Genomic DNA, 25,239 nt, shown 5'->3' with positions numbered 1-25,239 from the left:
CAGGTATAGTACAATGGGTATTCAAAAACATCCTATACTGTAAATATTACTGTATGCTTTTCTGCACTGCAGTCAATTGCCCTAATCCAATTTAATTTAGGAGATGGAAATTTGGGAGATGAAAATATTTCCTCCATTTTAAAAGTTTTATCTTGTTCACGTGAAATATCCAGTCCATACATAAAAAAGAATATGCTTGCGAACAAGTGCTCCTCAGTAAAATGAATGGGACACCCCAAACATGGAAGAGAATCCATATCTACATATTATTGTTGTGAAACCTGTAGAAGAGGGTAAGTTAAGATAAATTTGACATCATAATGTTTCACCCTTGCTAAATTAGTTGAGATGCCTTCCCATTTTTATTAAAAAATGTTAAGACATAGTTGTGAATTAGCAATTATATTTTTAGTTAGAAAAGTTTTTGTTTTAATACTCATTCTTAATAAATCTATAAGTGATACATAAGTTCAAGTTTTCAGTTTTGTTGTAGTAGATTTTTGAACGAATGGCTTTTTGTAAATGTGAAAGTACAACAATATACTATATAGCAAGGAATACAAAAACAGAGTTGAAGTAAAAAAAATAAGAGCATGCTTTATACTGGTAAAGGTAAAAGTTCTCCTGCACATGCATACTAGTGGTTTCCAGCTGTAGGGGCGGTGCTCATCTCCATTTCTAAGCCAAAGACATCTCCGAAGACATCTTCATGGTCATGTGGTCGGCATGACTAAACACCGAAGGCACATGGAGTGCTGTTACCTTCCTATCAAAGTGTTCCCTATTTTTCTGCTTGCATTTTTTTACATGCTTTTGAACTGCTAGGTTGGCAGAAGCTGGGACAAGTAACGGGAGCTCATTCCATTATGTGGCACTAGGGATTCGAACCGCTGAACTGCCAACCTTCTGATCGACAAGCTGAGCATTTTAGCCACTGAGCCACTGAGCCCTTTTTGGCAGTCCTTTTTGGCAGACAAAGGAATAAGGCATACTGAATGTAAGTGGACTTGTTTTTAAGTATATACAGTATATGGCAGTCCTATATATACTGTATATACTTAAAAATAAGCCCCCTTACATTCAGTATGCCTTATTGCTTTGTAAGTATATTTAGGATAGCAGCATTACATATTTTTGGCACAGAAATCTGTATAATTCAATAATTAAGTGATGTTGCTTATGCATTTTTGACAATAAAGCTATGGCATTGTACTTTTTCTGTGCAATGAAGGTAGGATGAAGCACGAGAGCAATGCATGGCATCTCATTCCTATACTCAGCAAATTTCTTCAGGATACTAGACAAAGACTCTCTTTTTGCTAGCATGATAAAATACTACATAAATATCAAAATAAGATACAGCTTTTCTGCTATAGCAAAACTATTCTTAGTACCAGAAGCACATAGGCATATTTAAATCAAAGAGCTACTAACCTAGACACTTGTTAATCAGCTATGATTTGCAATGCTAAATGTAGGCTACATAATCAACTCTCTCAGTTTAGTGCAAAACTGTATGTGTTTTTATTTATTTTACAAATAAAAATGAAATGTTTAGGTTATAGTGTTCAGCAAATCATATGCTTTTCAGGCCAGCTTGTTGGCTTTCCTACGGGGAAAAAAGGTGGAACTCATATTTTTTTAGAATTAATGTTTTTTTGGTTATTTCTGAGCTTATTGATCTTCTTGGAACTGGTGAGCACAGGATTGCTTTTCTTTAAGTTTTGTTTTGGTATCCCAATGTGACCAGAGTTTCTGGAAATCAGCTTTCTATTAGAGGCTGCTTGTAGTTTCTGTTCTTGGAGTCTCTGTTCCCATCGCTAGGAAACATAATGTAAAATAATGTTAGCATTCAGAAAACTGGAAGCCATTTCCTTCATCTACTCATGGATATTCACTATCAGTGAAGACAACAGCCATGTTAACTTGTTAGGAGAAAAAAGTAAATGAATTAAATTCCAAACTATAAAACAAAATCATTTCCACTTTCCTATGCTTATAGAAATGCTTAACTTAGCAGCACTTGGCAGTTGATGGTTTGCAAAATCATGCTTCTATAAGAATAGATGGTCTCCTTGTACACTTCTAAAACCCATTTCTTGTAGCTGGTTGGACAAAATTAAAACCAGAGAGTAGAGCCAATCCTACCAGGTAGGAATGAACAACTTTTTCTTCTTGGATGGGGGCAGGACAATGGTCCACTTGTGAAGGATGGTTTAACTTTCAAAGATATCTTTATGCATTTTTTCCCTATAAAGGTACATCAGGCTCCCAGTCAGAGGATAATTTGTTCTACATTCAAGTGTTCTAACTTGTATTATAAAAACCATGTCATGCATATTGATTCCAGTGCACTTTATATTATTCTTTCACTTGTCCAGTTTTTCTTTTAAAATAATATTTTGTATCAGTGGTTAGATCTAGCAAACACTTCTATATATTTAAAATACTCCATTTATTTTTATTCATGAAAATCTTAGTATATGGGCTGGGGTAGGTGTGACAATATGACTTAGGGCTAAAACTATGTTAAATAGTTTTTTTTCCCAAAAACATATTGCTCAGTGTGGGTAAAAATGGCTTTTAAACTTGTATTTTTCTGCTAATATATATGCAAAGTGGTTTTGGAGAGAAATTCCAGAAATATAAATAATTAAATACAAAAAGAAAAAGAAAAAAAAAATCCCCAGAACACTTGGATTAAGAGTTGGATCAGCTTGCCAAAGAAGTGTCATAGTAATAACAATATCCAGTATTGAAAATAATATACATCATTCCAGAATTTTATCTATTTTTCTAATTACATAACATCCCGTATGAAGGGGTTTTGTTAAAATTCTATGACAATTTGTATTTCTCTATTCTTGCTTACTTTGACCCTGGGATATAGGCTAACATACTTCTTGCTATTGTGCATCCCATCCATTCTACATGAATCTGTTCTTACCTGAAACCTTTTGCTTAATGGAACCTTCCACTTTTCCACTGAGCACTCATCAAGAAGCATCAACCTAAAATAATTGCATAACTAAGAAGATCAGAATAGAAATGTACATAATCTTCATCCCATTTTGGTCTTGAGATTTATTACCAACAGTTTAGATACCTTTAAATGTACAGGTAGTCCTCTACTTAAGATTACAATTGAGCCCAAAATGTATGTTGCTAAGTGAGACATTTGTTAAATGAGTTTTTGCTCCATTTTACATCATTTTACCATAGTTATGAAGTGAATTACTGTAGTTGTTAAATGTTGGTTAAATGAATGTGGTTTCATTGACTTTGCTTGTCAAAAGGTCACAAAAGATGATCACATGACCCCACGGCACTTCAACCATCATAAATACGAATCATATTGCCATGAGTCTGAATTTTGATCATGCGTCCATGGGGATGGTGGAATGATCGTAAGTGTGAAAAATGGTCATAAGAACTTTTTTCAGTACCATTTTAACTTTAAATTGTCACTAAATGAACTGGTTGTAAGTCAAGGACTACTTGTACTGCCACCTTCATAGGGGATAAATTACCATTGGTTGACTGCTTACATTATCTTACATATCAATGTAATCTTATAACGTAATGTGTTTAATACCAGTTGTTATGGAAAAGAAGAAAGAAAATGTTTCTGTGCCACACTTGTACGATTCCTGCATTTAGGAATCCCCAACCCCAGGGCTGTGGCCCACTACCGAGTCATGGCCTATTTGCAACAGGACTATGTGAGTGGCGGGCCAGCATGTGTGCACATGCAAGTGCAGCTCAACTTGCACAAGTTGAGCTGCACACACATGCACATGTGTACTCGCCTGCTGCTCATACAAGGTGAGCTGCACATGAATGTGTGCGCACATTATACCACTGCTTGTATGGCCCAATTCCTCTCTCCTCACTTCCCTTTTCCCGTGCTGGGGCTGCCAAGCTGCAAAGGTTGGGAACTACTGCTGCATTTGGTGATCATGTACATAACCCAGAAAACTTGGTTAAATGTTTTTTTAACCTGATTGATCAGGGATCTTTATTTTTATTTGGTATGAACTTTGATTTCAAAACAGGAGGGAATGAGAGGCAAAACAGAGTGTATTGATGGTTTATTACTAAATAACTGTTCCTTTTTTTTCTTAATCCCTTAACATTAAAGTTAATAGGAAAAAGCATTAATCATACCACCTCTTGAGTAGATTTTGTCCTTGTAATGGGAAATGAGAGAGCTTTAGAACCTGGAGATCCACGGTCTCAATTGATAATTGGCAGTGAATTTTAAAAAATGGTAAGAGTTTTCATCAATGTAACAATAAAAGACCTTCAGAAGATCACTCTCACCACCTTTGGACTACTTTGTCTACAATGAATGGAGAAATCTGTTCTGTCCCGTGATTCCAATGAATATGCAGACACAGGCTTGGCTGTCTGCCATGACTAATTACATAGATAAAGCCATCCCTTGGCTAGGAGCCTAGAAAGCTATCTTCAAGAAACCAAGATTAAACTTACGGAATGCTTTCTCAACGGCTAGTAAAATGGACTGTTGTTTCCTGTAAAGATTCCCCTCCTGTCGCTCCACCTATAAACTCTTTGGGAGGGGCCACACCCTTAGCCAGCTGTCTCTACTTCCTTCTATGATGTCTTCTCCACAACGGTTCCTTTCTCCTCTCAGCTCTACGCATACGCACATCAGGGACAACCTTCCTCTGTTCCTCTACACTGCTCCCTGACTCAGATGCCATCTGGTGGCCAACAGGCCTCTCTAGTTCCTGCTCTGACTCCAAACACCCTCCAGAGTCTTCCTCATCCTAGAGAACAGTCCCATAATAGTCTGAGCTGTCAGAGTCCACCAACAGCTCAGCCGGCTGCTGCTGGGCCACAACACTATCCCTCACCACAGGGTCCTTCCCCCGGGTCTGACACTCAGGATGTGGCTTAGCTGGGAATTGTTCATGGAAGCCTGCACCAAAGCAGGTGCGTGCACTGAGGTCGCATCCTCCCAGGTAACATCCTCCGGCTCTTGGCCTTTCCATTCCACCAGGTATTGGAACTGTTCTTTCAGCCATCGGGAATCCCGAATCCTGGCAACTTCGTACTCGGCCAGTGCCTCATCGGCATGGGGTTCTGGCTGGGGATGATTGGGTTGGCGAAGAGGACAAGCCGGCCATTCAGGAACAAGAAAAGATCGATGAAAGACCGGATGGACTCGCATCGAACGTGGTAAAGTCAGGCGATAGGCGACTGGATTGATGACTGTTAAACAGGAAATGGGCCAAAGTAACGGTGATCTAACTTCTTGACCAACCGGTTTGACAGAAGGTGTCTAGTGGACAACCACACTTGGTCGCCCACAGTCAACGCTGACATCGCACGCCGAGACCTGTCTTATAGTCCTTCTTGGCTTTATCCAGATATCGCTGCACCACTTGATGGACTGCCTGTAGTTCCGACAGGAAGTTCTTAGCTGTGGGGACTGGTGAGTCGATGGCTGTGAGGGGAAAGAACAGAGGATGATACCCTACATTGGCCAAGAAGAGTGTTGTTTGCGTGGATGTGTGCTGTGCGTTATTGAACGCAAACTCCGCTATTGCCAGGTAGTCTGCCCAATCATTTTGCTGCTTGTTCACAAAAAGCACAGATACTGCTCCAATATCCTGATCACTTTCTCCGTCCCTCCGTCAGTTTTGGGATGGTGCGCTGAGGACAAGCAGATCTTGACATCCAAGGCCGTCATCAGCCCTTTCCAAAACTGGGCTGTGAATTGCATTCCTCTGTCTGACACAACCCTGTCAAGTAGGCCTTGCAGCCTGAAAACATGTTGGATAAACATGCGGGTGGTGATGCGGGCTGTTGGTAATCTCCGACACGGGATAAAATGCGCCATCTTCATCAGCATGTCTACCATCACGAACACCATGGTAAATCCAGAAGAAGAGGGAAGTCTGTCAGGAAGTCTGTAGAAATGGCCTCCCAGGGTCTCTCTGGGATCGGCAATGGCTGAAGCAGCCCTGGAGGGGCTCCCGTTGCTGAGTTGGCTTGCCGACACTGTACACAAGACGTGACGTACGATTGTATGTCATGTAGCAATCGGGGCCACCAGAAAGTACGGGAGACCAGGTTCAAGGTGTTGAAGAGGCTAAAGTGCCCGCCACAGGATTATCATGGCACTGGGATAGAATAAGTCCCCGAAGGGGCCCCACTGGCATATAGAGTCTGTCCCGGTACTGCAAAAGTTAATAGGTGAATGTCCATGGGGAGGCAGGCCCCAGCTCTGCCTTCCATTGTTCCATCCAATCGTCATGCCATTGTGCTTCCTGTATTTGGGGCCGTAAATCCACAGGCTCGTGAACCGCGGAGAAGGACTCTACGGGCAAAACGGTCCGGGGTGGAATCGGGTCTTTGGTACACGAATACTTGGGTTTTCTTGATAGGGCATCCGTCCTTTGATTGTGCACACTGGGGATGTACGTCACGTGGAAATTGAACCGTGCAAAGAAAAGAGACCACCGGATGTGGTGCTGGTTCAATTTCTGTGTGGTCTTCAGAAATTCCAAATTCCTATGGTCCGTCCGTACTTCAATCTGATGCCTGGTCCCCTCTAGATGATGCCTCCAAGCCTCAAATGTCACCTGAATGGCTAGTAACTCCTTCTCCCAAATGGTATAATTGCACTTGGAAGAATTGAGTTTCCGTGAGTAATAAGCGCAAGGGAAAAGGGCACCACTGGAGGTGTGAGCCTGAAGTAACACCACTCCCACAGCGATATCGGATGCATCTGCCTCCACTACAAACAGACGGTGGGGGTCAGGATGCTTCAAAATGGGCTCTTTCATGAAGGCCTGCTTCAAGGCCTGAAATGTGTGGTGTTCAGGGCTCCCCCAATGAAATGGAACTTTTTTCTGCAGGAGCCAAGTGAGGGGTGCAGTCAGGGAAGCAAAGCCAGAGATAAAGGTCCGATAGTAGTTGGTCAACCCGAGGAGTCGCTGGACATCCTTCACTCTCCAAGGAGGTTGCCAACTACACAAAGACTTCATCTTGCCTAGCTCCATTGCAATGCCTTCGGGAGAGATACGATGTTCCAGGAACTCAATGGTGGACGGCCAAAACTGGCACTTCTCCAGTTTCGCATACAAGCGATTCTCACGGAGCCGTTGTAGGATCAGGCGTAGGTGCTGCTGATGGCTATCCCGGGAGGACGAGTAAATCAAGATGTCATCGAGATAAATGATGACAAACTGGTCCAAAAGGTCCTGTAAGATGTCGTTCATAAAATGTTGGAAGACAGCAGGGGCATTGGTCAGCCCAAAAGGCATACCCGTGTACTCAAAATGCCCGTACCTGGTGCCGAATGCCATCTTCCATTCATCCCCGGGTTGGATCCGGACAAGACTGTAAGCTCCAATTTGGTGAACACCTTAGCTTCTCTGAGCCGCTCCAACATTCAGGAATAAGGGTCAAAGGATATTGATTGCACACCGTGATAGCATTGAGCCTACGATAGTCACAACAGAGTCTCAAATCTCCGGTCTTCTTTTTGACAAACAAGACCGGGGCAGACAATGGTGAAGACAAGGGTCTGATAAAACCCCGAGCTAGGTTTTTGCCCAAAAAGTCCTGCAATGTGGCCAACTCCGGGTCTGACATCGAATACAAACGACCCACAGGGAGAAGCGTGTCCAGAATCAAATTGATGGGACAATCATATGGCCAGTGTGGTGGCAATTGGTCTGCTTCTTGTTCACTGAACATGTCTGCAAAATCTGCTATGTCAAAAGGCAATGACACCCCGGGTGGACTCAGCAGCTGGCCTGCACAGATATGATGGGTGTGGTCCTCACATTGCAAGGCTGGAAAGGTGACAAGGTTCTGGGACCAGTAGATTTGTGGGTCGGGTGCCTGAAGCCAAGCCAAGCCCAAGACCATGGGGAAATGCAGGCCAGAGGTAACATAGAACTGGATGGCTTCCTCTTGAGCCCTGATGACCAGGCGCATGGGTTGCATGGAGGCCTTGATAGGCCCAGACAGAAGCACCCAGCTGTCAATGGCCTCCACAAGCATAGGAGGATCTACTGGACACAGAGGGACCACATACTTGGTCGCAAACGCCTCATCCATGAAGTTCGTGGTAGCCCCTGAGTCGACGAGAGCATGCGCCGGAATCCCCTGTGGGCTACTGGACAGGACTATTCAGTATGCCAGGATCAGGTGTCAGGGAGGCCCGCAAGTCACTGTCTCTGAACATGGCTCTGAATTGATGTGCGCCCGACCCAAGGTCTCCCTTAGATCTGGCTTGGGGGCCTTTCCCAACAAATTGTTCTGGGTCTGGAGTATAGATCCCGTAACTGATGCCCCTCATCTCTTCTTGGAGCAAAAGGCTCCCATGTGGCCAGGTTCCCCACAATAAAAACACAACCCCCCTAAGTGCTGTCTGTCTTTCTCCGTTATTGATGAGCGGGGTTTGGCTGCACCTAATTCCATGGGCTCCTCTTGTGGAGTTGGAGTCTCATGCATGGCTGGAACCACCCTGTTCCCCTGGGACATGCGGCGAATTTCCCGCCTCTGCAACCGAGCATCAATCCAGAGACACAGGTGGACCAACACATTGAAATTCAGTGGCCTATCCACACGCACCAGTTCATCCTGCAATTCTTTCGACAACTCATCCTCAAATGTGTCCATGAGGGCTGCCTCTTTCCAAGCCAAATCCTGGCTAGTAGCCTAAATTCACTGATGTAGTCCTGCAAGGAACCCTGGCTCTGCTTCAGAGTCTTCAGATATTGGGTAGCCATCTCCGTCTTAATGGGGTCCTCATACATTAACCGGAGGTGGTCACAGAACCCCCTGAAGTCATCCAGCAAAGGGCTAGCCAGGACCAGCAGTGGCGTTGCCCAACGAGCTGCAGAGCCGGAGAGTAAGCTAATCACAAACCCCACTTTATCTCGGTCAGTGGGAAAATCCTCTGCTCTCAAGCTGATAAATAGCTGGCATTGTCCCAAGAAAGCTGGAAACATGGCTTGGTTGCCATCAAATTTATCAGGCACTGCAAGCGGGCATTTCCTCCAAGGTGGGGGTGGAGCAGGGGGAGCTTGGAGCTGTACCACCTGGGCAGCCAACATAGCCATCTGTTGCGAAAGTTGCACGTTCTTGGCACACAGCTGCTCCATGGTAATGATTTTTACAGCTTTTGTTTTAAGGCAGGAAATAAACTGTCCTGTCCCATGATTCCAATGAATATGCAGGCTTGGCTGTCTGCCATGACTAATTACATAGATAAAGCCATCCCTTGGCTAGGAGCCTAGAAAGTTATCTTCAAGAAACCAAGATTAAACTTACGGAATGCTTTCTCAACGGCTAGTAAAATGGACTGTTGTTTCCTGTAAAGATTCCCCTCCTGTCGCTCCACCTATAAACTCTTTGGGAGGGGCCACACCCTTATCCAACTGTCCCTACTTCCTTCTATGATGTCTTCTCCACAGCTGTTCCTTTCTCCTCTCAGCTCTACGCATACGCATATCAGGGACAACCTCCCTCTGTTCCTCTTCACTGCTCCCTGACTCAGATGCCACCTGGTGGCCAACAGGCCTCTCTAGTTCCTGCTCTGACTCCAAACACCCTCCAGAGTCTTCCTCATCCCCAAGAGCAGTCCCATAATATTCTGAGCTGTCAGAGTCCACCAACAGCTCAGCCGGCCGCTGCTGGACCACAACAAAATCTATATTTCTTAAGGCTTTGGATACTGTCACTGGGACTTACACTTCTAATTTCTCTTTAACTATGTTTTCACCACAAATATAGCATTTATGGTGAATATTTATATACTGCATTGTTCAAAGGTATTTAGTCTTTCTTCTAAAACAAAAGGAATTCATGAAAGCAATATCCATGAAAAACATAAATATAAGCAGTTTTATATTGTATTAAATTTTTAGTAACGATAATATAAAGTATATATAGTATAGATCAATGATATATAGAATTATATAAATGCATTCATTTGCTTCATACTTTCTACTGGAAATTGATTCCAGAAATCATTTAGAATGAATTGATTAGTTTATCAGGTACCTATTGGGATCCAAAGATTGGGGCTGGATTAGATTCCAGTCCAAAGTTACTAAATAGCATTATTTGGAGATTCATGTTACTTTTGACCCAGCAGACATTTGGAATCAAGTTTGGTACAAATCTTCTCACAGCATTGAAAGGTCAGTGATTTATAACATTCCATCAGCATTGTTTTGCCCCAAGCAAATTCTTTCTTTTTGTTCTACGTTGCTGGGCTGTTATACAATCCAACAAAATTTGCTGCAATATTGTTTATCTAACAAAGTGAAAAACAGTCCTTATCAAGGAATGCTTTTAATCTTTCTCATCCTATTTTACCCCAAATGTATTAAAAGTATAAATTATACCCAGCATTTCCTATTAGGAAACATAGTTGGAGAATGCCAGCTTGGAAAAGATCAATGGGCTTGTATGTACAGGTGAAACTCGAAAAATTAGAATATCGTGCAAAAGTTTATTCCAGTAATGCAACTTAAAAGGTAAAATTAATATATGAGATAAGACTCATTACATGCAAAGCAAGATAGCTCAAGCTGTGATTTTCTATGGGGTTCAGATCAGGCGAGTTTGCTGGCCAATCAAGCACAGTAATCCCACGGTCATTGAACCAGGTTTTGGTGCTTTTGGCAGTGTGGGCAGGTGCCAAGTCCTGCTGGAAAATGAAGTTAGCATCCCCATAAAGCTCGACTGCGGAAGGAAGCATGAAGTGCTCCAAAATCTCCTTGTAGACAGCTGCATTGACCCTGGACTTAATGAAGCACAGTGGACCAACACCAGCAGATGACATGGCTCCCCAAATCAACACAGACTGTGGAAACTTCACACTGGACTTCAAGCATCTTGCAGTGTGTGCCTCTCCAGTCTTCCTCCATACTCTGGGTTCTTGATTTCCAAATGAGATGCAAAAGTTGCTCTCATCAGAAAAGAGGACTTTGGACCACTGAGCAACAGACCAGGTCTGTTTTTCTTTAGCCCAGGTAAGACGCTTCTGATGTTGTTTGTTGTTCAGGAGCGGCTTGACAAGAGGAATATGACATTTGAAGCCCATGTCCAGGATCCGTCTGTGTGTGGTGGCTCTTGATGCATTGACTCCAGCCTCAGTCCACTCCTTGTGAAAGTCCCCAACACTTTTGAATGGCCTTTTCCTGACAATCCTCTCCAGGCTGTGGTCATCCCTGCTGCTTGTGCACCTTTTTCTTCCACACTTTTCCCTTCCACATAACTTTCTATTAATGTGCTTTGATACAGCACTTTGGGAACATCCAACTTCTTTTGCAATTACCTTTTGAGGCTTTCCCTCCTTATGGAGAGTGTCAATGATGGTTTTCTGCATAACTGTCAGGCCAACAATCTTTCCCATGATTGTGATTCCTACTGAACCAGACTGAGAGACCATTTAAAGGCTCAGGAACCCTTTGCAGGTGTTATGGCTTAATTAGCTGATTAGAGTGGGGCACTTTGATCCTAGAATATTGCACCTTTTCGCAGTATTCTAATTTTCTGAGATTGTGAATTTGGGGTTTTCATGAGCTGTAAGCCATAATCATCACAATTATGACAAATCACGGCTTGAACTATCTTGCTTTTCATGTAATGAGTCTATCACATATATTAATTTCACCTTTTAAGTTGCATTACTGGAATAAATGAACTTTTGCACGATATTCTAATTTTTTGAGTTTCACCTGCATACTATTCAATTGATTCATGATTGGATAACTCAACCTTAACCTATATTTCCATCTGGGTAACATGCTGATTTGCTTGTACAGTTCTTGAAAACATTTTTAAAAAGGTTTCTGTCTTATAACACAAGAAACATGCAACCTAAGTCCTGCACCAATGGCCCTGGTTCAACTTAAGGTTTCCACATCCTTTAATCCAAGACCAAGACCCACAATGTAATCACAAAAGGAGAAATTGTGATAGAAACAAGAATGTGGTATTTCTTTCAGCACTTTTCCAAGTAAGTGACCGTTACTTTTGACATTTTTAAAAGCCAATGTAACTCAATCTCTGTTTACATATGGCTGAGTTCAGTGGGAAACTCAGTGTTTTGTTTTTACTGTCTTTTTCAAATCTTTTGACAAAACACATAAAATTAAAACCTCAAAGACCTTTGGAAACATCACTGGCAAGTTTGTTTCATGAAATGTATAACTTTCTAAACCATTTCCATTCCTGAGCTTAATTTTGGAAGCATTATCCTTTTGTATTGATATTATAAAATATGTCAAGATTAACCAACATTGTGCTTTACCCACTCCTCTCCCATTTTCTCTTTCTTTCAGAATCAAAACTCAGAAGTTTAACCTTTTCTTAATTTTTCAAAATACATCTTTTCTATTCTTTGTTACCATCTCTTTCTTAAGCATTAATGCACTCAAACCTATGGATGTGGTATTCGGATTACAATCCCTCATACTAGATACTGACATGCTCAGACTGCTGCTCAGGGCTTATGATAAGACATTATTACCAGTGCAACCTTATAAACTGATTCAAAATGATCTTCTGAACATTATAGCTGAAAAAAATTGAATCTAGGTCTCAATAAGTCCATCTCTGTTTCTTCTACAATATGTAGGTTTTCTGCAGTGGTGGGTTGCAGATGGTATGTCCCAGTACGGGTGTACCGGAGCCAGCCTGGAGCACCAGATACCATTCCGGTACAGTGTTCTGGAGGGCCCACCCACCTGCCCATGCTCCTTACCGGTGTTTAAAGGCTTCTGTGCTTCCATGCAGGTGCATGGCGCGTACATCGCCAACACGATGCTCCGCAGAGCAGCTGGAGCATCACCGAGTGTCATGGAGGCGCTAGGACGCATGCATGCACTGCAAATGTATGCACATGTGCTGTGCACGTCCATGAGGATGCCACTGGCCCCGTTCCAACCGTACCGGTTGGAATGGGATTTGCAATCCACCACTGGTTTTCTGATGCATATATGTCTTGTCTTCAAAATTTTATGCATTTATTTTGCTGAAAATCTCAAACTACTAATGAGTACAGTTGGCTGTATATCATTAATATAAAATATTGGTGCTATGCATCCTAATATGACTTCCTTGTTGGTTTATCATCACATACCTGGTGTGCCATTCATAGCACATAATGAGTACAACTTGATTTGGCAGAAGAGGTGGACACTGGCAAGAAGAATTAGTATACAGAGGAATTAGAGCATGAGGAACTGGAGTCAAAGATTTCAAAACATTTTTCACATCAACCATTGTGGTTATTTCATTGCAACTTCTTCTCTCCACACTCTTTATTTTAGCATGAATAACTGCAAGAAGCAAAACAATACAAAATAAGTACAGAGTAACATACTGAAACCTGCATCTGAGAAACAAAATTTCTCTACCCAATACATTTACCAGAGAGAATGTTCTACTGAACTCTGATGCTTGTTATGTAGTTATGATTGTATTGTGAGCCCACCAGAATGGCCTCTTTTTTCTTTTTTATACTATATTCAGGCAGGCAGGAAAATCCATTAAAATACTGTACATCTCATCTGTACTAAACAAAACTAATCTTTATGTGAAACTTGCTTAGTTCAATGATGGATAAGTATTTTTGAAAACAAATGAGATTTCCAGAACCAACATGTAGAAACTGTTTTTCTAGTCATAAAAATAATAACATGTAATATGTTTGAGCAAAGGCTCCAACTGAAAGTTGTTATAAACAGCACAAGTATTTATTCAGACCTACTAATATTTATAATTAAAGACCCACCTGTTCCATTTAGCCAGCCTGGCCTAACCGTAGTCTTAATTGCTAACACTTCTGGCCGGTATTTTAATCTCTGGGGATAGATTTTTAGATTGCTTTTAATTTTTGTTTTAGAACGGTTTTATATTGTCTTGTTTTTATGGGTATTCGATATTGTATTTTGTATGTGGTTTTTAGCTGTTTTGTACACCGCCCCGAGTCCCTTCGGGGAGAGGGAGTGGTTTATAAATGTAATAAATAAATAAATAAATAAATAAATAAAAAATAAATAAATAAATAAATAAATAAATAAATAAATAAATAATATCAGTATTTGAATTTGTTTCCTTATTAACACTTCCCTATAAGCCAAACTATTAATCAGACAGTTGTTTGCACTAGCGAAACTTGGGAATTTTAAAAAGTAGTTTGAGGACCAAACATAAAGTAATGGTGATCAGCTTTAAACATACTCTGGAATATCTGTCTCAACTGATGTTGTGGCAACTATTGATGCCACTGCCTAAGACACAGGAAAGTGATCATTTGAAAAAACAGGGCTTTCTGAGAAGTGACTTCAGCTATATGGAATGACCTCAATTGGGAAATGCATCAAGTCTACACTTTTGGCTCTTTCAGAAGAACAACTGATATGAAGTTAACTAGCTGGTTGGGAATCGGTGGGAATATCTGACTTCCTGTTAGCTTTCCCACTGACTTTCTTGTAGGACTTGTTCAGGGAGCATTGGAGATGGAACATTGGAGATGATAATCACATGACCATGATTGAACTGAAGCAGCTGCAACTTAGCAAAATTTCAGTCCCGTTGGAGTTTTTGAGTCTCAGATTTTGGAGACATTCTGTATGTGTCCATTTAGTGTATACCGATTTAAAAATGGTTCTCCTAATGATGCATTATTTCACCCAATTGAAAGTCACAAGCAATCAGATAGGCATAAGAGTTTTAGAAGGCTATAGAAAGATTCTCTTCAATATATATTAATTTCAATATATATTGAAATGGTTGCAAAGTGGGCTGGCTAAATGATCAATAGAAAAGAAGTGTATCTCTTTTCTGTCCCAGAATGCATTTCTAGATGCAGGAACAGCAGTCAACTGACCTTAGCTCTGAAATAATGCATAAAACAAGATATTACACTTGTTACATGTCAGCTTAAAGGGAGAAAATACTATTATGACTGTCTGTTCCTCCCAAAGAACTGTGAAGTCCTCCCTCCCTCCTGGTATGAAATTCAAATGATAGTATATTTTTTTCTCATTTCCAACCACATTATTATATGTTTCTATCTAAAAAACGATTTAAAACATTTTACTTCTCAAAAACACATTGATCAAAGATGAACTATCTTAAATATTTAAAATATATAAAAGATAAAACAATTCCAAATTTAAGGAAACCAAAACAAAATACAAAACCAAGGCAGCACAAATTTATTTTGTCTCTGTGTTTTTGTTTTATTCTCAGACACTCTGGATGAATAATTAACGAGTCCGATTTCACCGTGCTGAAAATCCCAGGACTTTCCTTCTCCCTATGAAGGGGAGGAAGAAAGAGGAAATCGAGATCGTAAAGATTTTGCCTGTCTGTAATCATCATCATCCGTTGCGGTCTTTCTTACCATAGCTGTAATTTTTGTTCAGATAAATCGCCAGCGTGGGTTTTAACTTCTTGCATTTGCAGCGATCTAGAAGTTTTATTAGAAGCAGAAGAAAAGAAAGAAGTAAATTTCCATCGCCGCCAACTTCCGAGCAAAAGTGAGCCCCACAGAAATAAAGAGAGAGGAAAGGCACTTACTGGGCAACTTGCACTCTGGGAACAGCGGCTTCTCGTGGAGCATCACGTCTTCCGAAAAGTCAATCCACTTCACCTCCTCTTAACGAGAAAACAGACACCCCAAAGGGTAATGAAAGGTTGAAAGGCGAAGAAGAGATAGGCAGGAACAGGAAAAGCTTTCCTCTCTCAAGAGACTTTACAGCTTCCGTCAGACTCTAAAGCCCATCCTCTTGCGTTCACACATACACAGGCTTACCTCCTGCCTCCACACAAGTGCACCGACCTGAGAGCTGAAAAGCTACCCAGCCCCGCTCTTGCCACTTTCGGAACAGGTCGGCTTCGAAGCGGGTCGGTTTTTCTCGCCCAGCTGACCTGGCCTGAGATGACCACCTAGGAAGCGGCAGTAGGGAAAGGATTGCGGAGGTGGAGAGTTACCTAGCCTTGGTCGAAGTTTCCTCTGACTAAAGAGGTCTGGGCCCAGGGCGAAATTATGGGATGGATTCTGAAGCTGTCTGGAAAAGCTACAGCCCAATTAGTAGAGGACCTGTTGGGTTTCCTTCGAATATCTGAAGGGCTGGCTGACCCTGAATCCGACCGCTTCTTCGGAACGAGCATTTCTGAAAGCTGGTCGAAGCGGCGTAGCCTCAGAGCCCCTGGGTCCTTGAAGCACCTCTCTCTGGTGGAAAGTTCCCCTGAATCCTGAAACTCTCCTAGTTCTTGACTATCCCCTATCCCACCCACAGTAGTCCCATTTCTTGTTCTAACCTTCCAAGCCAACTAACCAAAAGAATTTCTCTTGGGAAGCCGGATTATAGGGTTGACCTGGGACCGCTTGGAGTTTAACCTTCCTTTTCGCCTCACCTGCCGGGAGATCCGTAATGATGGCCTCTGGGGCTATGCACACACCCCGATCATAAACAGGCAACTCCTCGCAGGATAAGCCCTCGGGCCAGCTGTGGTTGTATCTCTTCATGAGGGGCTCACAGCCGTCGCGGGCTCGCTGGCACAGAGACTTGCAGGGCTTGATGGGGTCGTGGAGAAATTCCACGGTGCAAATAGGGGCGAACATAGCGCAAAGAAAGAAGCTAAGCACTGGGCTGCAGCCGAAGTCTACCAGCTCCTGGTATTGCTCGATGGCGAGGACTGCGTTCTCCTGGGTGCTGTGGTGCAAGTGATTAGGCATCCGCGTCATGTTCCAGGGCATATATCGGCACATCTGGATGCGCACCGGCTCACAGGGGGACCCAGGCAACAGAGCCGCAACCTCCTGGCAAAGCCAGGGCGAGAGCCAGGCCAGGAGGACTAGCAGGACCATCCTCTCGACGGAGCGGACGTCGCCTCACCGCTTGCCTGCACCTTCGTGCTCGGCGGTAGACTGACCGCCGGGAGGGAGAGCCGCCAAGGAAGGGTGCGAAGCTAGGTCGTCGAGGCTCGAACAAGACGCAACCATAGACAGTTGAGGGGCTGGGGATACTATTTATAACCGATTGTGCCAGTGACGTGTGAACTGGCTTCTGTTTGCCGGCCCGGTCATTACTGGAAGGGAGGGGGGAATCTTGTGCGCGGGCTGAACTTCTTCCGAGGCAAGCCCCGACTGTACCTCAGTTCACTGAATTTCCACTTGACGCTCTATCTCTCCTTCTCTCCCTCCCCCTCCCTCTTCCCCAGCAAGGGATTTAATGCAGATAATGAATTATCCAAGTACATTGAAAAGAAGCAGTGTGATTCTTTAGAAGAGGGAGAGGGGGTGAGTTCGAGACGAGAGGCTATTTAAATGCTACAGGTGTAGAATACTGTAGTTTTTTGGATAGGAGAAGCCAGGCCATTAACCTGATAAGCTTTCCCTTATCCAGAAAAGAAAGATTATTTTCAACACAAATAAGTAAATTTCTCATTTGGGATTAGAAAAAAAGGAAATAGTCAAAGACTATTTTAACATTTGTTCAACTTTTGAAACTAAGCCTTCTCTATTAATTAAACCCATTAAAATAAAATTATTAAGAATACTTTTAAAATCCAGCATGGAAACAACTCAATTTCTCACCCCATTACTTTAGCAAATTCTTCACTGTACTAATATCAATGAATAAGATGTCCAGAAAATGTGGAGCCTTCTTTAAAGGATGTAACTTTTATCTATCAGTTATATGCCCTCCCTTGCTATGTTCTTCCACCTATTTGTAAAACAAATGTTTGTTGTAGTACCAATTCTTAGCATTTGTGTAAGTTCTAATAACAATGTTACATTTTCTGCTGTTCAGTCTAACATGCTAATGACTTTAATTCAGAGTGTTTAAAACTTAAAACTTAAGTATCACAATAACTGGCCAGAGATAGAATAATTAATTTGTGGCATTACATTTTTTCTGTTATTCTGGATGACTTTGTGTTTTATATAATGATAATGTAACATCTTTTAAAATGATATCTTTCAAGTTGTGTATCCTGGTGACTTTGCATCATGAGTGGAGTTGTTTGGTGGACGAGAACCGCAATGTTTTGCTGTTGCTTTGCAGCCCTGAACTCCCTTCATGGTCTCCTATCCAAAGATTAACTATACTTGATTCTCTTATTTATCTTCCAAGTCAAACAAGGTTGATCAAATGCAAAAAAAGATTAGCGTCAGCACTACATACCCTATCCCCTCTAGATATTTACTGAACAGAAGCCATGCTAAGAATTGGTAAGTTTTCATATTCCTCTTTTATTAATAACCTAAGAACTGTCCTATACAGATCAAGATCAAAGGAGCTGGGGATTGGTTGATTGATTGTTATATTTGGTCAATGATATATTTTGTTTACCAACAATACCATCCCATTTTATTTGCTATCAACTTCTGGAAATTAAAAACAGTTCAACAGAATAACATCCATTCACCTATGTTTATTGAACATAGATAGATCTATTCTCTGTAGGGTAGGTTCTTTTGCAAGCCATTAAAATGGTTAAGAATAGCACTGATGATGTTACCTAGTTTGGATAATGAAATGTCTGCAAGAAAACAAGCAAGCTCAGAGAACACCAAGGAATCCTCAGCCATTAAAATCAATAAACTACGGTATCATTGCATCTAGTGGTAGTGAATGTCTTAAGGCAATGGCAGCATTACATGAAGTCTATATTAATACAGCTCTTGGGGAAAATGTTAACACTTACTGTATATGTTTTGTTCTTTTTTAACTATTTGAGGAAGGAAGGAACAAGCTTTCAACAACGTAACAGTATAACAATAACTTAACTGGATGGGAAATCAGTTAATTGACCCTTAATTGATAATGCCCATGATGATCTCAAAGAACAAATCAAACTTTAGATTTTCTTTTATTAAAGATATATCTTATAAACTTCATGTTAACAACATTCACATCATTCTTTAAAATAATTAAGAGATACAGTGTTATAAAAAAACGACCACTTCTTTTTATGAGTCCTTATTTCTGAATACTCATTTTTAATGTTGGTTTCCCATAGCATACTACAGCATAGTCGCTTCTTCTCAAACAATGTATCCTACTGTTTTCCAACTAGTGCTGGGCTATAACTCCCACTATCTTCAATCAATAGCTTATTGCCATGTTTGTCTCTTCAAGTTGGCATTTATCTGCCCATGTCCGAGTCTAAATTATTGAGTATGTATTGTCTTCTGAAAACCATCATTATACACTTTCTACCTCCAATTTGACCAACTTTGGGGCGAGGTTTACAGCAAAAATGCATGTCTCTTTGAGCTAGCTACTATTTCCAAAATGATACTGTTCTAACCTGGCTTCTTCAAGATTAAAACTGAGATACACTAGATAGTTAATGCAGATATTAGTGAAAGGGAACATGAACCCCTTATAAGTAAGTACAATGACAATAAAGATTATACTTATTAAAGAAAAGTGGTGCTTTGAAAGACTATTTAGGTGATCACTGATATTTGTATTCTACTTACTGTGAATCTACAGAAATAGAAAAGTGGGATTGAAAGAGATATTTGAAACACAGTTCACAATAGAAATGTGTATGTGTACATGTAAACATGCAGGCATACTTGCATATTTACTAGGATAGTATCTAGATCTTTAATAAAATTATTTTTGTTAAATCTAATGAAACATATATATTTGACAAGACATTGCAATACTATTCGGCTTCCCCAAGAGTGTCTTTTCACAATTACAATTCTGTAATAATAGAACTACCATGTTTCCCTGAAAATAAGACCTGGTCTTATTTAGTTTTGGCTCCTAAAATAAGCATTCGGGCTTATTTTCAGGGAGATCTTATTTTTTTAAAGCACTGGAGGCAGTGAGTGCGGGGGCTGACGGGTGTGGGAGTGCTGCTACTGCCTGCCCCACCCTCTGTCCCGTCTACTTGCCTGCAGCCGCAACAAGCCAAGCTCTCAGTACACTCCAGCCTTCACCCTCCCTTCCTGCTGGCTCTGCTGTTGCTGGACACTGGAGCTCGGGTCTTGTTGCGCCGGTGGAGCCGATCACAGCAGAACATGGCGAGGCTCAGCGCACAGGTGGAAACACTCTTGGAAGGACGCTGCAAGGCTCTACGCAATGGTTGAGCCACTCTCGGAAGGATGCCGCGAGGCTAGTTGCACCGGTGGAGCTGCTTGCGTCAGGACCTATGTGGTGTGTTGTGACACTGCAAGCATGAGTGGTTCCACTAGTGCAATGAGTCATGTATTGAACTCATTCACTACTTTCTTTCCATTTTGATTCTTTTCTTTACCAGAAAGCAAACAAAATGATTATTTAGGAAAAATGAGAACAATTCCACAATCATCTCTGATTTGAGTTCCAGGAGGTTACTCCTCTAGACATTTCCTCAATTCCAATAAATCAAGTTGGGGCAAAGTAGTGAAGAGATAAATTGTGTTTATTTTCAAGAAAATGTGAAAAAGGTCTTATTAATATCATTATTAGCAAATGAATAATCACCAGAATATATATGCACTTCTAATGTTTGCGAAACACGATGATTACATTACGGAATGGGTTCAAATGTAATCATATAGATTTCTTCTTCTTCTGTTCAATTGTGTCACATTCTCCTAGACTGCCCAGACAAGTCCCTATCTTGGTAAAGTTTTTCAGAAGTGGTTTGTCATTGCCTCCTTCTTAGGGCTGAGAGAAAGTGACTTCTTAAAGATGACATAGCTGACTTTATGCCTAAGGCAAAACTTGAATTCAATGTCTCTTTGTTTTCAGTCTGACACCTCAACTGCTACACCAAACTGGCTCTAAGGACATGTAGAGGCAGTTAAATAAAGACTCCTAGTAAATAGATCAATGAGGTAAATCAATGTTAGGATCCAATTCTATATACTGTATTGCTTGAGTTAGAATTGAACGACTGCTATAATTTCTAGCAAAAAAAGTTGCCATTTAAAGGAACATCTAAAGGAAACTAAATTCTGCAGACAGAAAATTTCAGACTGCTTAATAATGCTACCTATGTTCACAGTGAAGATGCAACCACAACTGACGAATCGACTATATTTCCTGCTTAGGGCATCGACACCGTTGCCACGAAGTCCTGCAAAAGAGCACCACCGGCGATCTGCAGCCATTATGATCTAGCTGGGAAAACCAAAAGACCCTCGTTATTTTCCCCGCGCAGAAGCACAGAGCTTCTTGGGTCGAAGCTCTTTTGGCAGAGTGGTGGCGTTAGCTCCCTCTGCAGTTCCTGTTCAATCGCGGCGTGACAAGCAGCAGCAGCAGCAGGCGTTTCCCTTCGCAGCCTTCCAGATCCACGCTTCTGCTATTGACTATCAGGGCACGCCGGAAGAAAGAGATCCGCTCACGAGCGGATTCTACCCGAGTGTGCAGCATTAAACGCGCGGAGCAGAAGAGAACGTGGGCTAAGGCATGGCCCCCAAAACCGTCGGTGTCAGCCGCAGCTTTTTCGCGTTGCTGATCATGAGCATTTTCTTAAGCTTGACCTGGGTAGCAAGGGCCCAACCGGTCGTCCCCTGCAAGGCCCCGCTGCAATGGGAAGGCCGCACGGTGGAGTACGACCACAGCAGCGGCAGGAATATCCGTGCCATGGTATCTTATGATAGTCCCAACCAACGCCTCCGGGTTCTGGAAGAAAAAAAGAGGTTCATCCCTTGCAGAAAGTAAGTTTCCCCTTCTATGTCTCTGGTGGAGTTTGAGAAGCCAGTACGACGGCCAATACCTAGTCACATTCGCGGAGAGACTTGTTTAGTTTTTTTCCAGCCTCGCCTTTCACGAGGCGGGGAATAAATTCTCTACCCAATCCTACACGCCGCTTGGTTCTACCCGATCGGGGAAACCTGCAAAACTTGCACACGCGCATATTGAATAATCCGCTAATAGAGGAGGGAGCTTCATGCAGGCCGGTAACAAATCCACCTTATTTTTCCGGCGCGGGTGGTTTACTGCAGCTCCGAATACGGCCAACCCTGAAATGTTCGTTTATGAGTTCGTATAGGGTGCTACTGGGCTCCATTCCCAACAAGCGGAATGAATACCTAATAGCTGAATCCCAGCAATACGATTCAAGTGAGCCCCACGCAGTAGTGCCCCAAATAATGTTTTGAAACAAAAAAAAAAGCGCAGAAGCAGCGGACAAACATAGGACGAAGGAAGGTGCTGATCACACCACCACGCTGCTGACCACTCCACCACGCCCCAATTTTATTCCATATGTTTGAGTTAGTATAATTACACAAAAATAATCGATTTGCACTTCTAATTGGGTCATGATTTTGCTGTGTAGAATTTCAGCCTCTTTAAAGATATTTAATTCTCTTCCCCAAGTCTTTATTTGGTCCCTTATTGCTCCACTTAGTATTTGACTTGCTTGTACAGTACATGTTCCTGTTGTAATTTTGGCTTCATAACATTCCATTCCAAGCTTTCAGAAAATAAAGAAAGAGGACAGACAGATATCAAGGTTGCCTGTTCTTTTCATAGATATATAGAAGAGCATACTATAGCAGACAAAGCTGTTGTGGTAAATTGAATCTTTCTTCTGCAGAATTCACACCCTACTTTTTATATCTGGTTGCAAAACACTAGACTCTTACTTGAATTTGTAGCTGAGGAGATTAAGAAAGTAAAAATTAGCATTAAAAACAGGAATCTTTTGTAACATAGATGTCATTTAGTTTTTCTTTAAATAGAAAGTCTTAAACTTATATAAGGTAGCTTCTCTGCTTGCAGATGAATACAATATCATACAATACAATAGCAGAGTTGGAAGGGACCTTGGAGGTCTTCTAGTCCAACCCCTGTCTAGGAAGGAAACCCTATACCGTTCCAGACAAATGGTTATCCAACATCTTAAAGACTTCCAGTGTTGGGGCATTCACAACTTCTGGAGGCAAGCTGTTCCACTGATTAATTGTTCTAACTGTCAGGAAATTTCTGTGATCACTGAGGTTTTTTGCAACCAGATGTTGGCCATGAATGACACAGTGAATGGTAAAGACATTTGGCACTGCTTTTTTCAAGTAAGCAATGCACCCATAGTAGTGACCAGTCATTGATGGTGCTTGATCAGTTGCATAAGCTAGTATGTTGGTAAGTGGAATTTCCTTGTCTTTGAAAAACAGCTCAACAACATGAAATATTGACTCCCCTTTAGTATCTGTTTTTAGTTGCCTCGCAAATAACAATTCTTGAGTCAAGCTTTCGTCTTTAATAAAGTGCACATAAGCAAGAAGTAAAGATTCACTGCCTGGCAAAGTTGATTCATCCAGCTGTAATGCAAAGTCTGTTGTCCATAGTATGCTGCACAATACATCTTCCACATTCTCAGCCATTTCATCTATGCATCTTTGCACTGAATTGTTGCTGAGAGGAATTGTCTTAATTATATCATGTGATGACTTATGCAAAACAGTACTCAGAACCTCACTAATGGCTTGTAGGATGAGTTCTTCACCAATAGTATGTGGCTTTCCAGACTTAGCAATCAGCAATGAAATGTTGTATGATGCACGCAAACCATCAGTGTTTTGTTGGGAAGCATTGTAAAACATGCGTGACAGTGTTGGGCGCTTTTGCAAGTTGTCACGAACTGATTGAAAAATAGTTAGGTTCTTGTCTGCCTTGTCAGGATGTGCCTTCTTGTTGTTATTTTTCACAGCGTACTTTTTATTTTTATAAAGATGGCATAATCAAGTGCAGTTGATATGTACCCAAATATAAACACCCATTTTATTATTGGCACTATATCTTGTATCCTTTGTTATGATAAAATAGTGCTTATAATTAAGCAAATGGTTTTAGATCCAGGGGAGCAGAACCAATTCAATGAAAGTAATACATAGAACTTAATTCTATGTAAATACTTCTTTAGGCAGAGTATTACTGTAAGATAAATGAATCACAAGCTCTGAATCTCATAATGTGTTTAAGGTGATAGACAAGAAAGCAGGAAAGAGACCACTAGTTCTATCTCATCATGAACACCAGCTGAGAAACTTTTGGCTGCTCACTCTCCTTCGGCCAAATCCACCTTACAGGGTTGTTGTTGGGGAAAAGTGATGGAGCACTGGAAGGCTACCTTGAGTTGTGCAAAGGAAGACAGGATATAAATCTAATAATAAATAATAGATAAATGTCTACTTTTTCAGAGACATTATCTTCTATCCTTCATCGCATGTGGTATGGATAGGAAAATCTAGAGACTTCCTCTTTGTTGCTTTGCTCATCTATGGTTGTGCAGTACACATACACCATTCAATGGATTTCTCTATTAGTGGGCACAGGCCAAAAGAATAAAGGCAGCTGGAACAAGAAGCTTGTAGTGGATTTTATTTATTACATTTTTATTCCATCTTTATTACTTTGTAGATAACTCAAGGCAAACATACATAATACTACGGGTAGTCCTTGACTTACCACAGTTTATTTGCTGACCATTCAGTGTTGCAATGGCATTGAAAACGTATGATTGTTTTTCAGTTACAACCTTTCCAGCATCCCCATGAGCATGTGATCAAAATTCAGATGCTTGGCAACTGACTCATACTTATGACCATTGCTGTGTTCCAAGGTGTTGCGATCCCCTTTTGCAACCTTCTGACAAGCAAAGTCAACGATGAAGCCAGATTCACTTAATAACCAGGTTAACTATTCAACTGCAGTGATTCATTTAACAACTGTGGCAAGCAAGGTGGTAAAATGGGGCAAAACTCACTTAAGGTAACTAATATCTCATTTAACAACAGAAATTTTGGACTCAATTGTGGTTCTATGTCAAGGGCTGCCTGTACTACAAAACAGTGCAACAGGCAATGGGCTGCTGGAGTCTGCTAGAAATATAATTTCTTTCTACCACGAACAGAAAAAACTTCACCGTTTTTTGAAAGGACAGCAGTTGACCCGCTGATCTAAGGTGCCTCGTCTTACGTCAGAAAAGCCCCACTCTCCCTCTGCGGCTCGCTTAGTAGAGTTCCTGATTTGATGCCCTCTAGCGCCCACCGGGACGGGGCTGACCAGAGCTGAGCTCCATTACCTCTGTCGAGAGTGGCGGGACTCGGTCCGTTGCCCCTTCAATCCCGCCCTTTTCTCACTTGCTCACTCCCCCAGTTTTACAGGTTGATCAAAAGCAGCGGCCACCCTTGCTGGACTCTTTTGCCGGGATGCTGCTATTTTAATGTAGATTTTCTGCCTCCCCCGGCGCCCCCCCATGCTTTTT

The 25,239-nt window shown here is 41.6% G+C and overlaps 2 protein-coding genes across 3 annotated transcripts in view; one reads left to right on the top strand and one right to left on the bottom strand.

Moving 5' to 3' along the window:
- Positions 1–1,576: 1,576 nt before the first annotated feature.
- SFRP4 (secreted frizzled related protein 4) lies at positions 1,577–16,882 on the bottom strand (the record flags this gene model as incomplete). Its single annotated transcript, XM_081970651.1, has 6 exons — positions 1,577–1,820; positions 2,948–3,011; positions 13,142–13,340; positions 15,413–15,478; positions 15,589–15,666; positions 16,429–16,882. The coding sequence occupies 6 exons, from the start codon at positions 16,880–16,882 to the stop codon at positions 1,632–1,634; spliced, it is 1,050 nt and encodes a 349-aa protein (XP_081826777.1). The 3' UTR covers positions 1,577–1,631.
- Positions 16,883–21,052: 4,170 nt separating this feature from the next.
- EPDR1 (ependymin related 1) overlaps positions 21,053–25,239 on the top strand; it is a 119,137-nt gene continuing 114,950 nt past the window's right edge. The window contains exon 1 of one of the 2 annotated variants that reach the window (XR_014173563.1): positions 21,053–21,685. Coding sequence is in view for 1 of the 2 variants with exons in the window: in XM_081932611.1 (XP_081788737.1) it covers positions 21,435–21,685 (251 nt within the window). In the remaining variant the exon portion in view is untranslated. The remainder of the gene's footprint in view (positions 21,686–25,239) is intronic. The other variant, XM_081932611.1, reaches the window with a different exon arrangement.

This window comes from Natrix helvetica (assembly GCF_964273705.1).
Source record: "Natrix helvetica genome assembly, chromosome: Z".
In the NCBI taxonomy this organism is placed as follows: Eukaryota; Metazoa; Chordata; class Lepidosauria; order Squamata; family Natricidae; genus Natrix; species Natrix helvetica.
Note: the sequence above shows the minus strand (reverse complement) of the source record. Positions and strands in the feature narration are given on the sequence as shown.